We start from the raw sequence: 19,378 nt of genomic DNA, 5'->3' as shown, positions 1-19,378 counted from the left end.
ATGCACGCCAAAATAGAGGTTTGCCTAAATTATGGTTCTCATGAAGTTAGGAGGTCGGCCTATGCATTAGACGCCCTTAATATAAATTGAAAGGACCTTACTCTATTAAGCTTGTGAGATGTCCAGCTTAAGAAAAGTGAATCGGATCACATGAGAGTATATATATATATATATACAAAGAGTAAAGCAGATATTGAGGTGAGCATTAAGGAGGAGGAGTTTACGAGAAGACAATTATTAAGCATCCCAAAATATATTCAGAAATCCTGAGCACCATCGGCCTGCAGTTAACCATCCTGTTTTTGTTTACTACTGTCATATTCCTAAGAAACCACTCCTGCGATAAAAGATCAGACTGTGCCTAATAGCATGGTGCATGCAAGGCCAACTGCAATTACTTCATTCCTCCTGGCAGTTGAGCATCCGCCTCTCATGCAGGAGGTGCGAGGTTTGATCCCCAGTGCCGTCGGGTACCCACCGGTGATACAGTGGGTACCTGCTTTCCCCTGGTCTGGTGCTCGGCTTATTTAGGGTGAAATATGCTTGGGAAATGGGCCTTTGACCGTACCTTGAGAAGTCAAAAATACCTTGTGTCATGGCGCTCTTTGGCCATAGATGCCCTTGCGCCATAAAAATCAATCATCATCGTCATTCCTCCTGGCAGGCTGGAATGCCTGCATGCACAAACTCGTTCAAGTATGCTACTGTCCTTTTTTTTTTTTTCAATTTGTTGCAGTCTTTTCTTGATGATGCAACCAATTTACATAAACTGATTAGTCACCTGTTGCTGCATGGTGACAGTCAGTGTAGCACTACTAGAGTTTATGTCAACCAATGTGCACTAATTAGATAATTGGATGGTTTGTGTTAACCAAATTGTTTTACATTCAATCAATAAGAAATTAAGCATGGGTCCCTGAACTGTTCTACATTATCAGAGAATTCGCTTTAACAGAGTTCATCTTGAAGGGAGTCTTCTTTATTTGTACCTTTTTACACTCATGTGGCTGCTAACTTAGGGAGTCAACCTATATTCATGGCTGACATATGGTTAGATGAATGCAGGAACTTGGGTGATGGTGGTGCTCATGAAAAGTGGCCAGTTAATACCTGTGGAGGAAAAAAAAAGATTTGTTTATGCGAATGGACAAAAAGAAGTGAATGTCCTGCCCTAAAATGTGCTAATATGGGTGAATAGTAAAGTAAGGTTCTTGCTCATGTTGGTGCAGCTGCAGTGCATGCTTGGTACAAGGGTCTAGAATCTTGGCTCAGTTCCACAGCTTATTTGGGCTAAGTGCAATGATTCCAGGATTTTAATGCTGCCACCAGTGTATCGATGAAATGCTCTGATGCTAAGTGTTAATGCACCCCCAGTGGACTAAATTAATCCAGCATCCTTTAAAACACGTCTCTCATTGTGCTTTATTGTAACAGGCTGAGTAAGCATGCATAAAGTTGCAGGAGCATGAACCTTATATGAACATGAAAAAAAAGGTGGCATATTGCCAAAAGTAAACTGATAACTAATGCATGTTGCAGGCACAGCTGAAAAAACATTCTTAGATTGAATGGTGGCCAGATAGTTCAGAGGGTTAGGATTATTGTAAAGTAGAAGGCCATAGCAATTTTTTCCAGCTTCTATTTTCAGCAAACATTATTATCTTTTATGAAATCGCATTCAGCCAGGGACAGAAGTTTTCTGCAGTGTACCATTATAATTGATATGCGATTGCAGTTTTCAGTGTTGAGCATTTTTTTCTGTATTGTGCATGGGCACATATGAAACCATGTTTGAGCTTCCTTACCCATATAGGGGCTTCTGCACCTGCTAAAATATTGCATGTACTAGAGTTATGGTTCGGTCTTGTTGGTCTTTGTGCATGGCTAGAGGATCGAAGCAGCGCAAAAAGACGAGGATGAACACAGAAGGTAACAGGACAGGCGCTGAATCCTGTTAGCTTCTATGTTTGTCCTGGTCTTTTTGCACTGCTTTCTCTAGCCATGTCACATGTGTTTGAATAAATCATTGACAATTGTCATATGAGCACTCTGTTTAACCACTTAGAACTGTGTCATGCTGAGTGACATATGAATTAATAATTTGTTTATTTTGTTTCCAGTTGATGGCAACCGACATTCACATTCTGTTCCAAAGTTGGTCGCAGATGACAGAGTTGTGACAGCTTCGATTGGAAAGCGGGCAGAGCTTCGCTGTCATATTGAAGGTTTGCCAATTTAATTTTTTTTCTCACTTATACTGAGCACTGATTAGTCATCTGTCTCCACCTAATTTACGCATGGTTGAACATGCGCTGTCCACACTCAGTTTTCATTCGCTCCAACCACTAGCAATGCCGGAATTTATGAACTGAAGCTAAATCATTTGAATTTGGCTACCTTCTCCAAAATATAGCACTTAATCAGGTTGCTAGTTCATAATTTTATAGGCAAATGGGCTGGAAACAGAAAGACTTGTGAAATGGCTGAGAGCAGCCATGCATCATTCCTTTTGACTATTTCATTTTTGGTGCTGTCTTTTGCCTGCCATGAAGTTCTATTGCATATACATAGAAGAAAATTCACAGCTCGAAACTGTAAAAGGCACACGATCACGTGGCAATATCTGTCGCACTGCCTTAAATAGCCACTCACATTATCAGTTAGGTAAAAGATTGCACTGCAGGAGCTGTGTACTAACTGTGCACTTTTCTTTTTGATGTGACGGAATGGAGAGTGCTTGCACAATATGTGACAGCAGCTGGACACTTTGGCAGCCGCCTTTTGTCAGTGGCAGATTTTGGGGCACTAATTCTATACAAGTAGTGTATGGCAGTAGCTCCTTAGGAATATATATCCAGTGTCCGTGCAGCTCTTGCATCATTGCAGTGGTAGATTCATGAGGGCAGGAGTACTGGTCATGCTTTCGAGTCATATATTGTGCTCTAGCTTATTGTGGGTACCCTGCTATCCACATGGCCCCACTGATAATGTCAGTTATGGTACAACACAGGGCTGCAGGTATTGTTGGCAGTACATTTGTGCCTTGTTGGTAGCAGTTGACAAAGAGTATTACTTTTAGTGCTTAGTGCTTTCAACTCCCCTCCTTCATTAGCACGAATGTTGGCTACAAGGTCAAGGTTTTATACTTTAGTTCACTTTTAGGGGCAGTACTACAACTCTGGTATGATCTAAACCACGAAGATAGCTCAGCTGAAGTGTCACGGTTTAATGAGTGCAGGCATTCAGCTATAGAACATGCATTTTTCTTGAGCTCTGCTGAAAAAAAAAATTGTAGGAACTGAAAGCCTTGGTTGTTCAGGCAATGCTAATTGTGCGGTCATGACAAATGCATGTTCAGTCCTCCAATGTTCAGCAGCACATGTGCTGAAAGCTTGAAAAAAATTCCAGAAACTGATGCCAGAGTCAGAAGCTTTTTTGCACTATGTTTTACTTATTATTCTTTTTTTCAGGAACGGCTCGTCCAATTAAAATTGTATGGTCTAAAGTGCTGCCAGATGGTAATTTGGCAGAGCTTCCTTCAGAAAATGGCATTTTGCACTTCGAAAGAGTGCAGGCAACCGACGCTGGTGTGTATGCTTGTCAAGGCAAGGAGGATGGGGCCGCCATTTTGGACACACGTGTTACACTCGCTCTTGTTGGTAAGTTCATTGTGTTGTTGTAGTGCCCGCACCCACCACATTGGAAGTTTTTTTTTTTTTGTCTGTATGTCTAACAAACCCTTGCATTTTTATTACTGCTTTCATTCAGGAGTATGGTCGAAAGGCAAGTGAGTTCTTTGCTTGAAAAATACTCTTGCTTTCCCATTTTGTTACTTGTAAGCTGGCTGCAAGCACTTCACTTTGAAATGTAAAAGATGGAATTGCATTGCATTGCATTGTCTCTTGTTGCATCAGAGACTATGCTTTGTTGAACAAGTTCAGATCAAATCAGTCATAAGAAATGCTATTTCGACGTGAATAGTTTAATGTGAGAGTTTAGATCACATTAATTGTGATTGCTTTATGTCCCCAAGTTTTACATTTAACAATAAAAAGGATATGTAGTGAGCTCGCTTTAGGAGCTCCCTTTGCATGCTGCTCCTTTTGCATTGCGATCAATGCAGCTACCTTTTCTTGCCTGATCTTGCTGTAGCAGCACTGCAGTAGGTTCAAAGTGCACAAGGGAAGATATTTAGTGTGTGTGCTTGGACCCGTCTTCCACCATAATTTATACATGCCCAGACAATCCTTTATGCATAGGCATTAACTTTTTCTGGGCATATTATTCGAACATCGAGTTTAAGTGTCGGGAAAAACCCTACAGAGGTGTCCACTTCGCTTTCTTCTCCGTCATTTATTGCATGGATCTACCGCATTCAGATGCTGGGAGGCTTGGAGTTCATGCGAAATTCCGTTAGTGGGCTTTTCTTCATATGGCACCCAATAAGAACAAGATGGCTGACCGCCCACTTCGAACATTCACAACGAAAATACGTGCGATTTTTGTCACCTTAATTCACAACTCCTGTAGCGCGAACTCCACCGTCTTGTTTTGGTCAACTATGATATGCAGGAAAGCCCATTTGCAGAATTTCGCATATGACTCCCGAAGTATGAGAGTCGAATCGAGCTGTTACTGGCAGGGCAAGTGATCATGTAAAAATCCTACTTATTACATGCAGTCGCAACCCACGCACCAGACTTGGGTGTAACAGCAGGCATGGCGCTGGTAGGATGGCACGTGCAGCGATAACCCTGAAGCTTAGACACAAAAAGTAAAAAAGAGAGTCTGCCCCCACGTGATCACACAACGTGGTTGTGTGCAGTGATATCTATCAACGCCGCACACGTGCATGCTCGGACCAGTGCGGCAAACTGGCTGTAGACATGGGCCACACAAACGCACGCAGTACAACATACTAGCACCAAAACATTAGGGACTGACTCAGAGAGTAAAAAAACCAGGGAAGGGAATGGCTTCATGAGCACTTGGCTTGCGATGGCTGGCTGCTTGATGTCATACTCCCTGCTGAGTTTTTTTTTCCTTCCTGGTAGGAGAAACCCTGGCTGTGCTAGGCTAAAAAATGTCCTGGCCACGTAGTTTTTGTGAATAGTTTTCGTTCTGAGTTTTGCTGTCCGTCCCAAGCGACGGCGGCCATCAGCCGCGTATTCACCAGCCGCCCGAACCCAGAGACCCAGCTAGGCGCTGCTTTCAGACATGTTTCAGATGCTGGCCTAGTGGAACGTAAAAAGCAGTGGAGGCTGCTTTTTAGAAGCAATCTCGCTGTTCCATCGCCATTGTGCATTCTCCTCACTTACATCAGCGTTGTTCTTTCAGCATGGCGAAACTGCGTGCTCGTCATGGACTTTTCACTGTTTGTGTGATGGAGCCTGTTGAGTTTTGACTACATTTTCGGCAGTTTCTTTTAATTATTTTTTTCGTGGGGGAGAGAATTTTACACCTAGACCGTCATATAATTCGGGCATTTCTTCCAGTCTTGTTAAGTCTGATTTAATGTTCAATTGCCCATTATGGTATCTTTAGTTGCCGGTCATCTGTCAATTCATGGATTTCATTTTGTTACTCATTTTGCATCACCATATTATAGGCTGCTTACTGTTAAGCTGTTTAATCAAGCAGTATACATTTCTGTGCATGTCATGTTTTTTTGTACGGTGCTGTGTCAGTCTAATTTTGTTTCTTTCAGTTGCAAAGACCATATGCTATTTTGAGAACAAAAAGAGAGCACTTTTTGTCTTTTTATCTTTCTGTGAAATTTTTTTTATATTGAACTGATATTCGATTCGATGTCTGAAAGCATTTTTTCTTCATATTCGTTTTCAATTTGTACTCGAAAATTTCAGTTTTCGCATACCCCTAGTTTTTACCGCATCTTTGAAAATACTGGCTCTGATCTGATAATTTCTTGAACTGTAATTTGCATGCCCTTCTCCTTTTCCTTTTCTTGGCTCATTCTTTCCATTGTTTGTTACAAATAGCACCGCCCCGGATTCAGCTGAACCCCACCCAGCAGACAGTACGTCCTGGCCACCATGTCTACATTCAGTGCTCGGCTATTGGCGAGCCGCCCATCACCTACCATTGGTCGAGACAGGGTGGGCAGCTGCCTCCGAGCACTGTACAGAGGGATGGCCTGCTTGAGTTCCGTGGAATCTCAGTCACGGATGCTGGCCGCTACATCTGCACGGCTGCCAATGCAGCAGGACAGGCTGAAGGGGTTGCTGATGTCAGAGTCTCAGGCATGTGGCCGCCTGCTATCCTCTTTCATCCTGATGTTTTTTTCATGTATTTGTGTTGTGTTTATGGCTCATGAGAAATTAAGGTTATCATGTGCCAAACGCATACTACAGTGATGTGCTTGCACATAAAAATATGCTAAGGTTGATCTGTACAGTGATAGATAAATGTTTTCAAAACGGATTAAGATGCTTTTGTTGCAGTCAGTTCTAGCAAGCAAGCATTCAATGCATCTTATCCACATCTGTGCAGAGGTCAAGGTGCAAGATTATACACTACTCAGGCAGCCAATCTTCTGAGGTACACATGTCGGTGAATCACAGTGCTTGTATCAAGCACCTGCATAGGTATCTGTTGGACAGACAGCACATTTCGGTACAGGTGTGCACTAAAACTATTTATGCAATGAGGCTGCAGGGCAGAAATATGTCGTCTTTGTTGAAAGCACCTTTGGGTTTTGGTTTTCTATGTGTCCATCTTTCCACATCCCAATTGATGGCTGCTCTTGTTCATTTGTGGTGTTTGGTAATTGTGGCAAATTTTGCTGCTAATGTTTCACAGCAGAAAATCAAAGCAGGGGCTGATATCGTGCCGCTGAAGACAAAGGCAAGCAGTGTAATTCGTGTGTGATTGCCTTGCCTTTGTTAAAATCAAGCCTGCTATTGAGTGCCCATTAGTTCAGACATTTTGCATTGATACCTCTCTCAAGAAAGACAATTGCTATTTCAGACGGTGTTGAGATTGGCTCCCTGCGGAAAGAAGAGACTGCATTCGTGGGCTCGAACATTGAGCTGCGCTGTCCGCTGACAGGCTCCCCTGAAAGAATAGAATGGACAAAAGACACCCATGCCCTGCCACCAAATGCAAGAGAAGTGAACGGCGAGCTTTGGTAAGGCTTCGTATGAGTACCAGCATTACAACCAGCCCATTAGTGTTGTGTAAATAACTGAGGAGTAAGAGCTGGGAACCTTTGGCTGGGAACCAGAGATAAAATACAGGTAAAAGGGAATGAGTAGGAATACAGAATTGTGTGTGTAGGCACACTATAAGGGTAAGTGTACAGCACAGAACCACGTGCATGCTAAAAATGTGTAGTGAAGACTTATGCATAATTATGAACCCCTTGAGGGGAAACAAGATGAGACTTATGATTGCAGTGAAGAAACAGTATTGCATAGGTAATGAATTCGTGGAGAAAGGGTGGATAATTAAGACAGTTCGGCATGTAGTATACCAGACAAGTTTGATGCAGGCATCTGTGTTTGGCAGGCTGAGGTAGTTGTACATGGCCTAGGAATGGTATGTGAAACATTGTAAACTTAAAACAATCATTTGTTTATTAGCAGAGAGCCTAAATTTGAACACATCTATCATCATCAGCCAAGCTGATTCTATTTTTGGATAAAGTCCAAATTCTTGTGTACACTCAATTTATGGAGGGCAGATATTCTGAGTAAACTTGAACCTTTGACCTTATTGCGGTAGAAGTCACCGTATATATTCGTGTGAGGGCCGAACTTTTTTTTTAACACTTTTTACTGGGTGCAGCCCTTATACAGGACCGGCATTCTTCAATTAGATTTTTCTGGCTACAGCAGAGCTCATTATGTGTCCCCTTTTTATTCTGCAACAAACATTTTTGTGACTAATCAGCGTTGCCGAGAAAATCCTTCCAATACATAATGCATTGAAAATATGGATGGGGCATGCGCCTGACGACTGGCACAAATTAACCACCCGGAGTAAAACAGATTGCTAGATCAGTTTACTGGCAAATGTCATGTGATTCTAAGTTATTAAGATCAACCTAAGGTTCGCCGCTCGACTGACAGCAATGATGCCTCAGCCAAAAATTTGGAGTGGCGCTTCATGCACATGTGACCTGCCACTATGTGTGACCCATGCATTTAACTGTCAAAAACTTGGCAGAAATAAATTTTGTGCTAATTTATATGCGAAGCTATCATGTGATGCAAACTGGTAAAAAATATATACCTTATATGAAAAACTGGGACTAAATTCAAAGCACCTTTACTATGGCTTTGATGTGAAGCATGCTAGTGTGGTTATACCCCATTCTAGCTTTTGTGCAGCATAACATTTTGCCCTTTCTGGTGCGAGTGCTGAGCTTACAAGACGAGTAAGCATGTGCCAAGGCACCGTGTGTTTGTGATTCCAGGCGGAATCGGGAGCACGGGACGCTGTACGTGTTTATGGTTGTACGGAGTGTTTGCTGCCAGTGGAACGTACCAAGCAGTCAGAATTATGCACACATGAAACAATTGTTTTGGCTGAGATTTTTTTTTTTAAAGTTTGGGGTGTGGCCCTTACACAAGTATATAAGGTGTTTTCCAAACCTTGCATGAGACTGAATTGCCAACCATGATGCAATACCAGAACTGAACTACAGCAGATCGTGATATCGCTGAAGTTGCCTGGGTGTACACGAGCATCCCTCACACTTGTAAACACGCACTAGCTCTGTATGGAAACTTTTACTGTTCACCTGTGTGCTTATGAGTGCGGCATCTTGTAGAATGTCCCGAGTGGTGCCATCGTTGACGTATAACACATCTGGTAACAGTAATGTATTCTTCAAAAATGGCATGATAGTGAATTCTGGCAATCATATCAATGCAGAAACTTTTGTCCCCCATTAAGCTTTCTGGTGTACTTTTGCAGTCTTTGTCCTGAGAAATTTGATCACTTTTGTTTACATCCTTTCCTGAAGGGGTTTAAACTGGCTTCCATTGCTGCCGAATTGTCAGGTTCTCTTGCTAAATAGCAGCAAATTGGTATGCTAAGAGGGGCAGCTGGTAACCATGCAGTGTCTTCACAGCCAACTTTCCTTGAATTTATTCATGGCATGTAGGTATTTCTTAACATGCATCACCCTTTCACATTCTTTCCATGTTTGAGTTACACATTTGGCATTTTTAGGAACTGTCATACAAATAACTACTTGTGTTTTGAGACGTGCTGGGAAGTCTGCCTGTGCCCTGCAGTGGCCAAATATGCAAGTATTGTAATTTTACCCCCCGATTGCAGGATCAAAGATGTGCAGCAGAGCAATGAAGGAAGGTACATCTGCAATGCCATTACAGGTGACCGGTTGACTTCCAGGGACTTTGTCATCCTTCACGTCAGAGGTATGAAGCTTGTTGGCGAATTCACTGTGCTAACAGGTCACGTCACAATTTTTTAAGACCTCTCCATTGTAAGGGAAGAGTGGAGCAGCTTCATAATGTTTAATGTCATCAATGACAGTAATCTTTGAGGAAACTGAACACAACGCCACTTTCAGTCATTTAACAATGAACACGTAAGCGGACTGTGTAACATGATTTTGTGGGCAAATCTTACTGCAGCTGTGGCTCTGCATCAGTTGTCTACATGTGTTTTTTCTCCATGCCTGTGTGTTTCTGTGCCATTTTCTTCGGTGTTTGCTGCAGGGAATGTAAAATAATGTCGGCATAGTCAAAGAGGACAAGGCAAAGAAGAAAAACTAGGAAGGAAGGATTTTTCTTTTTAAGGAATGACGAACGCGTGTTTCTTGTCAGCTTAACCTCTTTTCTTTTTCGTCTTATTTACTTGTTGGACAGATGTCCCCAGCATCTCAGTGAGGATCCGGGCCAACAAAGAGGTTGTTCACATGGGTGACAGCCTGGACCTTCACTGTGTAGTGACGGGCGATGGTGCAGCCTCCGTGAAGTGGACCAAGCTTGAAGCCGAAGACCGCTTTGCTGACAATGTGCGAGTGCGTGGAGCTGTCCTTCAAGTTAATGGTGTTCGCGCTGAAAATGGTGGTGTCTACCGCTGCTCCATTGACAGTCCTGCAGGCACACTCAATGATGACTACGTCCTTGCCATTGAAGGTATGCAGTGGCATCATCACAAACGGGGCTAGCTCATTTTCTCTCCCTTTCATGATTTTAAACACTTAGGAAGGTTCAGTCATTGGCAGCTTTGAACAGGGTTGAGTGAAAAATGTATGGAAGTGGCAAAAAAAAAAAGGGTTTGGTTCACTTGAAGCGTAGCTATAGCTAGTCTTTAGAAGGAAAAGTCTCATTTTTTAAAACCAAAAAATTAAGCCTGGAAATGCAAAAAGCACGCTTAAGTTGCATCTACGCTAAACTTTGAGCCTACCGTCAACATCGCGAAATCATTGAAAATCTTTTCTGAGACTGCTTCAAGAGGCACTGCCTGTTTTACACTACCTGTGACTACGCTGTGACAGAAACATTCTCATGGGTGTGCTGAGCTCTACTTGTGCGTGGGATGGCTTAAGCGATATTCAGGGCATCTACTTTGAAGTTGGCAGCTGTTTGTCCCGCACCTTGCAGGCATAAAGCCACTGACATGTACTTTGCTCAGCAAAATGCTGCTCCCTTTGCATAGCGATCAATGCAGCTACCTTTTCTTGCCTGATCTTGCTGTAGCAGCACTGCACTAGGTTCAAAGCGCACAAGGGAAGATATTTAGTGTGTGTGCTTGGACCCGTTTTCTGCCATAATTTATACATGCCCAGACAATCCTTTATGCATAGGCATTAACTTTTTTTTTATAGATGGTAGGCATTTGTTGCGGACACTCTCGGCCAATTGATGATACAAATGCTCGTTAAGCTTATTACAGCCTGTCAAACACACAGATGCATTTAATTTTTTTAATATAGCCCCTCCTTATATAGTTTAACTTGCACTTTGTGCTGGGGAGTTAAAAATGCATCACTGCATATATGCTGCAAGTTCAAAGTCACTGGAAATTACAAACATGGGGAGAACAGCCTTTTGTGTACAGTTTAGGAGTACTAATAATAACGACAGCAAATAATAAGATCAAGGCATGCATGTTGCAGATATGAAGCATTAAGCTTTCTTGTGTGAATTATTACTCATGTAAATACAATAGTAGTTGTCACAAAACTTGCGAACGATGAATCACACAAAATGGCTGCAGTGTTGAGGTTGCATAAAAAACCTTCATGCAGTGCATTGAGCGAGCTTACGCTTCTACCATTGATACCATTGCATAATGTTTCCAGCATATCACTACTTTATGAAATATGTTTGCACCCTGTTTACCACTGCCAAGAAAAAGATATTTGGTAAGCAGTAGTTTGTTAGCAGTGATAGTTATACAGCCTCACTTGTCTGGATATTCACTTCAGCATTTTCAGATGTTGATGAAGATGATTGTTATAAAGGTCTCGACTAAATAGAGGAGATATGAACTCTTGTATTTTTGTATATTTAATGTAGTTTATCACAAATGTATGAGCGTGGTATTTTATCTGTACTAAATTTGGACCAAGAATGAGCATTTTATGAATTTCTGCAAAAAGAAAAATCTATTATGTAGGACGTAATCTTTTCGTTCCACTATGTACACGTTGGAAATATGTACATAGCTACTCTAAATTCATGTTTAATTTTTTTTTTTTTTGACATGACTTGTTGTCTGATTGCTGAATGTTCCTGTCCTGTTGATGGAGAAATTGATATGTTTTGTTATTAAAAACTGAATATCCTTGTTTCTAACATGCTAACACATGTCTTATTTTCTGTATGCTTTTGTTCGTTTTGTGGCTGTTGTAAAAACACACGTTTCCACTATGTGTTCTGTCTTTTCTTTGTGTTTGACAACACTAACACATTGTGCATTGATCTAGTTTTCAGCTAAACCTGCATGTGTAACCGCAGTTAACACTGCATGTCTGACTATTAACACTGAGCTCAGGGGTGGTGGACACATTAAAAGGGTGGTGGACACATTGCTGGCTGCTGTCATATTAAACAGTAGTTGATAAATATCAAGCACTACTTCATTTGCTTCAACTTTCCTTGCTAAATAACTTCTATTCAAAGGCCTTCGCTTATTTTTAATAAAATGTGATGCTAGGAATAAGCATACAGAAGAAAAGCAGCGTTCCTTTTCTTTCTTTAGCCCTTAAAAGTTCGCTCTTGACGTTGCTCTTATTTCAGCAATACTAAAGATTATTTTTAGTATATCTGTACAAGCCTTTCAACTTTTAATACCAATATGTGAGCCCATTACCTTCAGTGCAGTGAGCATTGCCTTGTGGTGTCCGCTAACATTGTTAGTAAAATTATGAATTATGAGAGTACTAAGGCAACCAGTCCTGACTGCCTAGTGGTAATGCTTTCGTCTTGTGTGGACCATTCTGAAGGTGCAAGGTTTTATGCCTTACTGCGGCTTACTAATGCTCATACAATGACTGAGCACCAATAGCAGTTGCTGACAGTAATAAGAAAACAAAAGCGATTAAAAAAATTGAATTTCTTCAGTTAGTCCAGTTACTAACTTTGTTCTAAAACGATGGTCTAAGTGTGCCCTTAGGCACTGTTTTCACACATCATGGATTCTGGCGTAGGGTGCACAGCTTTGTGTTGAGCATTACGTGCCAAGCAAAGTGGAGGCTGCTGGGCAGCAAGGACGAGCCACCACACTGGTACTACTGGAGGTCACCATGAGTCGGTGCTCACTGGGTCAACGGCTACATGCTCACTTGTGCAGACATCAGAACTGCCTGTAATGACATCAGCAGTGATGTACATCATGTACAGTGAGGTTGTAATGAAACAATGGGTTCCTTTCCAACGGGCTTATGAATGTTTTCTTCAGTTGACTCTTTACCCAGAAATATGAATCAGGCTAGTTTTATGCTGCACCTGAGAGTACGGAGGTAAATATATTGTTTTGTTCACAAGTGCTGTTCACGTTTCATTCCAGCCTGACTATATTTTCCCTCTTCTCTGCTATAATGAGTGCTATTAACATTTATGTAGACTACAACTGGCTGTCCAGTAAAACTGGAAAATTTTGAAACTTGTTGTTACTGGAACTTTTAAATAGTTTCCTGTCAACACACCCTCGCGAATTGTTATATTTCTTTGCTTGCTTAGCAGGACATAAATTCTCACAAGGTGGGTGGTTTTAGCGAAGTGCTTTTACTAACAGAACTTTGTCTTCCACTCGATTTGCCCAACTCTCGGCTAATGGCAACTCGTAAGTAACACAACCAGTTTCATCTCCTGTGTGTGCATACAGCACCTATGTTTTCCCCCTGCACACTTCCTGCACTGACTCCGATGCACCAGCCCGGTGACGGTGTCCCTCCCTCTTTGTCTGCGCATCGAAGCACTTCCATCCTTCCTCCCTGTAGGATGGTGGTCTCTAGTCCACCTTTTGCCTGCATGCCACTTTGACACAGTACCCTTAAAGAACGCCGAGGTTCTGGACTGCTGTCAGTGAAATGCACTCACTCACAAATGTGACTCGTACTGACCTGTGAGCGTCAAGTGGTTGCTGTTGACAGTACAGCACTGATGATGCCAGGAGATCCAGCCTTCATTCAAGGAATGAACTTGTTAGTTTTTGGCACAGGTTCAATTAAATAGCTGACCTTATACTTGCAATCTAATATATTGTAAAAACGCTTGTGTAACCATTTGGCAGAAGCTTGCCGCAATTGAAGCCCAGCTATGTTAAGAATGTTCAGAATAGGTATTCATAAAAAGGAAACTGTTTTCAACAGCAGCATTTTTAATGAGAATTTAATTTTATAGAATACGTAATCCAGATATGCCACCTGTCATGTCCAGTTTATGTGCAACTTATCTGCACAAATGACACTGCATTTTTTTTTTGTCAAAGGCTGCTACTGGCAGTTTTGAACACAACTTCTATAGGACATTTTTGCCATTTGGCATCAACTGCTTTGGCAAATGTTTCTGCAGTGAAAATTAAAATTTAACTTCATCCTTTTGCTTTCGTCTTCCTACCTGTTCTAATATTTCAAAATTTTAGGGCCTTGTATGGTTTGATTTGATTTGATTAGCACCCTAATTCAAGTGTGAAAAAAGAGTTGTGTCGTTCTGATTAATTAGTCAGCAGCTCGAGCCTGAATCTAAGGCTACACATTCCAAAACTTTTTTGCACTAATTTGTGCCTGGATGTGTTGCACCTAAATTAATGAGCCTGCCCTCTAGTACGTAAGCAGTCATAAGCAAAAGGTTTATGCATTGTAATGGTAGTTTTTCATCTGTCATGAAGTCCAGTCACACCATCGACATTTTATTCACTTGTAGAAGAGTGGCTAAAATATCCAGAGCATGGTAAAGAACCCCATGTGGTCTAAACTAATCAGGAGCCATCCATTACAGTGTCCCTCATAGACCATAGTGTTGCTTCGGGATGTTAAACCCCACAGTTTACAATTTACAGTTTTCATTTTCTTCAAGAAGCCAAAGTTCTTCTCAAGCTTTGCTAAGCAGCATTTAGGAGAACTAGTTTTCAGGAAAACAATTATTCACTGGTATTTTGCCAAATATGTTGGTATCTCCGAGAAAAGATGGAAGGAAAGCAAAGTGGTTTAATGAGGGGAAAAAAAATGCGACTTACTGATATCCTTGCTGAATTCAAGAAGAGAGAATGGACATGTGCAAGGCATGTAAAGCAAGGGCAAGATAACCTATGGTCCTTTATGGTCCTTAAGGATAATGGAGGGGATTTTAAAAGAAGGCAAATGTATTAGGGGATGGCAGAGAGTCAGGTGGGCAGATGAAATTGGGAAGTTTTCAGGTATAGTGTGACCACAGCTGGCATAAGACAGGGTTAATTGAAGACCAGTTTGAGAGGCCTTTGTCCTGCAGTGGGCTGAGCTAGCTGTTGATAAGTATTTCCAAAATTCATTATTACTATCTCAAGAAACAATGTGGACATAACAGATACCAGATTAACACATGCACAAAGACACAGGACAACTTAAATTTGGAAGCAGATACCTACTAATCCAACCACCAACCACTTGCATGAAATATATTCATACTACATGCTGCTTTTTTCATTTTATTCCTGGTCGACTGTTCAGAGCGCTTGCTGAAGGTGTGGTAACAAAATAACTCGTTCTGAACACCTAATCTGGCTGTAATTCACAGTCATGGGTTGATCAGAGAAGCAAGCATTTTAAGGACTTCTGTATGAAAGTTGACCCATATTGCAAATAAAAGCAGCTGGCATGCTACTGATGTGCCCATGCAAAGTAGTAGTGGCATCAGAGGTGGCATTATGTTGGGTTTACAAATTGGTTCAGGGGTGCATGAAATGAAGGTGCAGAAGCAGAAGGGAACACTAGATATATCAATTCTAAGCATCCAAGGTCTGTTTGATAGTTGGCACTTTGTATTCTGTTTTTGCTTTTTTTTTTGGCACTGTTCGTAACTAAGCAGCTTCTTTACCTTCTAAACTGGTCAGCATCCTTTTGATGACTACTCTGCAATATCTCTCTGAATGACTGGGCACAGTTCATGATCATGAAAAGGAAGCACAGAGTGCTTATCTTTAGGCTACGGTTGCTTGCTCCATACAGTAATCCTTGGGTGGTACCTGAAGTATGCGCATGTTAAAAAGGGATGCAAGACCATTGTTTCGAGCTCCGTATGACCCTCTCTGCATGAAGCCATCCTTGTTCTCCTTTATGTCAGTTGATGTCTCCCCATATGCAGCATCACTGCACCAGTGTGGTCAGCTAAAGACCTCAGAAAAGTGCCCAAGTAAAAAAGTAGCACTCACTCCTTGCATGACACCTTGTAGAACCATTCTGGTAACTTTTTCGTATACCGGGTGTCCCAGCTAACTTGAGCCAAGGGTTAAAAAACAAATTATTAGAGACAGGGGAATGAAACCAGTTGCATACTGGTGACAGCCATCTTGCGCACCACAGGAAATTTTTGGGCAATTAATTAATGTTTTAATTAAGTTTAATTATCTAAATTAACAAATATGAACTTTAGACTACAAGTTGCATTTGAAGAGTTGTCGAGCACCTTCAGAAACCCTCGTTCCATCATTTAGGACAAGGAAATCGTCACGCGTGTCTTTTTTTTCCCAGCTCCAAAGAAAGCCTGCCAAGTACAAAAATAAACCACGTGACTAGCGCATTCGTGTGCCACGATCGTACTGCTCTCAAGCATGGTTTGAGCAAACGAATTCACCTGCAGCCTTGGCTCGATGGCCACGGAGCAGCGGCAGGCCGATATGTTGGCGGTGGTTTCTCATTCACGTCAGCCAGTTCGAGCCAAGGCTGTCGAGTCAAGGCTGCAGGTGATTTCATTTGCTCAAACCACGCTTGAGAGCAGCACGATCGTGGCACGTGAATGCGATAGTCACGTGGTTTATTTTTGTACTTGGCGGGCTTTCTTTGGAGGTGGGAAAAAAAAGACGCGCGTGAGGATTTCCTTGTCCTAAATGATGGAATACGGGTTTCTGAAGGTGCTCGACAACTCTTCAAATTCAACTTGTTGTCTAAAGTAAACAATTATTTTTTAATTTGGATAATTAAACTTAATTAAACGATTAATTAATTGCAAAACAACAAATTGCCTGTGGTGCGCAAGGTGGCTGTCACAAATATGCTACTGGTTTCACTCCCTTGTCTCTATAACCCCTAGCTCAAGTTAGCTGGGACACCCGGTATATATATGCTCTTTGATGTTATATGCCCTTTGATGTTATATGCCCCCACAGGACAGGAAAGTCCAATTCCCACCGAAAGAGACATTGAAATGAATATTAATTTTTGGCTTTATGCTGTAGAATGAGCTCTGTTATTATTAGGCAGTTCACCTCAGCTTTTATTTGTTCACAATATGTAGAGCCCCTCTGCAGTGCCTCTTGCCCCCCCTGTGTAATATATAGACATCCCTGGAGAAATATAAGCAAGAAATGTGAAGCACGTAAAATATAAATGTAAAGCAAGTTACATTCATAGTTATTCTGACCCTTTTATGTGTTCCTCTGCTCCAGTGCGGTGGTGTCCAGTCTTTTCTTCGTCCTTGTTGAAAAGTTGTGCTGCATTGCATTTCTAGCTGTCATGAATTATCAACTAGCCCGATCAACCACACTCGCATGAATGACATTGCTGGGCAGTACAAATGGCTTCACTGAAGGTGCCTTTCCTGTGAAAATTATTTGAATGGGCATGAAACAGTGAGCATTAAACCCTTTCTTGAGATGAATGGCCAATGTAAGCAGCTGTCCTTAGTGTCCCTTTAGCCCTAATTTGTCCTGTGCTGAACTTTAACGAGGTGCATAATTTCTTGTGTATATCTTTTTAAAATGAGTCAGCATGGCAGTAATGCTCAACTCCCTTGTTTTGTGGTGAAGTTTGAGTTTTCCATGACAAGGGTTGAGCTTTACAGTCATTTTGGAAGGGAGAATTTGGGAATATGGCAGGTTCTCTGATATCATGAATGGCAGTTTACCAATATCCCTCAAGATAAAAGTATACAACAGCTGTGTCTTACCAGTACTCACCTACGGGGCAGAAATGTGGAGGCTGACGAAAGTTTCAGCTTAAGTTAATTAAGGACAACGCAGTGAGCCACGGAAAGAAAAATGATAGGTGTAATGTAAGAGACCGGAAGCGGACAGAGTGGGTGAGGGAACAAACGCGGGTTAATGACATCCTGGTCAAAATCAAGAGGAAGAAATGGGCTTGGCAGGGCATGTAATGCGAAGGAGAAATAACCGCTGATCCTTAAGGGAAACGGAGTGGATTCCAAGAGAAGACAAGCGCAGCAGTGGGCGGCAGGAAGTTAGGTGGGCTGATGAGGTTAAGAAGTTTGCGGGGATATTGTGGCCGCAGCTGGCAATGAAAAGTGTTAATTGGAGAGACAAGGGAGATGCCTTTGCCCTGCGGCGGGTATGGTCAGGCTGATGATGATGATGATGATGATGAATTTGCGGCTATATTGTCTGTGACTGAAACTGTTTATTCACAGAAACCTAAAAAACAAAATAAAAGCGAGAGCGGAGCCACCACTGGACTGGCTGAAAGGCACTCCACGCGTTGGTTGGCACTGCCTACCTACCACGTTGAGTTCAAGAAAAGGCGGGAGCCGGGACGTTTAATCCAATTTAATTAGGGCAGTCGGCCGCACAGGACAATAATTAGAAGTTTATAAGAATGCCCGGAACGTGTAGATAGAGTTGCTGTGTAAAAAGATGAGTTCAAATTTCTCTTTAGGGCACCTTTAAGAGGACCCTATGCATCAGTTCTTGAATTTCTTGCTGCAGTAGGTGCATAAAAAGAGGCCTTAATGTATTGGATCTCTTAGCACTTGTGTGTTTATTGCTATCGCTTTTTCCTGCTGGAGCCTCAAAGTATCCTTCACTCTTCTCTGACCTTAGATCTGTTTGCCTTATCTGGTTCTATCACAGGGTATGTAATGTGAAGGCAAGATAACCACTGGTCCTTAAGGGTAACGGAGTGGATCTCAATTAAAAGTAAGCGTAGCAGGGGGCAGCAGAAGGTTAGGTGGGCAGATGAGATTAAGAAGTTTGCAGGCATAGGGTGGATGTGGCTGGCGAAAGACAGGGTTAGTTGGAGAGACATGGGAGAGGCCTTTGCCCTGCAGTGGGTGTAGTCCGGCAGACGATGATGATGATGATAATGATGAGGTAGTACTGCCACAATGCTTTTCTTAAAGTTACTTGTGTATTCTTAAATGGCTCCCCTCAATATATATGGTACATATTTTTGCCAATGCAGGGTACTTGTGCATGGTTTCTGACTTAGGTTTGGTGCTCCATGTGCAGAAACTCCGACGGTGCCACCTAATGAAGTGGAGACCAGGACTATTCCATACGGTTCTACTGTCGTCTTGGACTGCCGGCATAACCTTGAGTCGCCTGTTGCATACAGCTGGACTCGTGACCATGGGGATGTTCCTCACAAGGCTGTGCCCCGTGAAAGTACCCTAGTAGTGCCAGATGTTCGGGCCAGCGATGCAGGCACCTACATCTGCACAGCAAAGACTGACCGCACCACGCTGGAGGTCCCCACAATTCTTGTGGTCACCGGTGAGGCCTCAAGTCCCATAAAGCACGTGTTTACAAACTGAGCTCTGCAGAATCCCTGTGTTCTGCAGAGCTCAAGTATGCCCCAAGGACCTAAATCTATGCATGCCTCAACTCCTCTTTCCTTTACCCACATTTTTTTTAACTAATCACATTGTAATATCTTGCAGGAGACTTTCACTATACATACAGTTGTTATTCATTGAATTTGGGCATTATTCAAAGGACCTTATGTCCA

General features: G+C 42.1%; 1 protein-coding gene and 1 long non-coding RNA gene across 51 annotated transcripts in view; one reads left to right on the top strand and one right to left on the bottom strand.

Moving 5' to 3' along the window:
- Positions 1 to 19,378, top strand: part of LOC144120523 (basement membrane-specific heparan sulfate proteoglycan core protein-like) — a 329,407-nt gene that overhangs the window by 283,514 nt on the left and 26,515 nt on the right. For all 50 annotated transcript variants that reach the window (XM_077653043.1, XM_077653042.1, XM_077653040.1 and 47 more), the window contains 7 exons: positions 2,121 to 2,225; positions 3,471 to 3,659; positions 6,000 to 6,260; positions 6,988 to 7,147; positions 9,307 to 9,407; positions 9,861 to 10,133; positions 18,880 to 19,143. In XM_077653043.1, the coding sequence (XP_077509169.1) occupies positions 2,121 to 2,225; positions 3,471 to 3,659; positions 6,000 to 6,260; positions 6,988 to 7,147; positions 9,307 to 9,407; positions 9,861 to 10,133; positions 18,880 to 19,143 (1,353 nt within the window). The remainder of the gene's footprint in view (positions 1 to 2,120; positions 2,226 to 3,470; positions 3,660 to 5,999; positions 6,261 to 6,987; positions 7,148 to 9,306; positions 9,408 to 9,860; positions 10,134 to 18,879; positions 19,144 to 19,378) is intronic.
- On the bottom strand, positions 929 to 16,354 carry LOC144120529 (uncharacterized). Its single transcript, XR_013312452.1, has 3 exons — positions 16,275 to 16,354; positions 13,568 to 13,627; positions 929 to 1,110 (listed from the first exon to the last, which is right to left on the bottom strand). It is a non-coding gene; the product is annotated as an uncharacterized LOC144120529 (long non-coding RNA).

This window comes from Amblyomma americanum, chromosome 2 (genome assembly GCF_052857255.1).
Source record: "Amblyomma americanum isolate KBUSLIRL-KWMA chromosome 2, ASM5285725v1, whole genome shotgun sequence".
NCBI classification, from domain to species: Eukaryota; Metazoa; Arthropoda; class Arachnida; order Ixodida; family Ixodidae; genus Amblyomma; species Amblyomma americanum.
The sequence above is the reverse complement of the archived record's forward strand: the minus strand, read 5'-3'. Positions and strand labels throughout refer to the sequence as shown.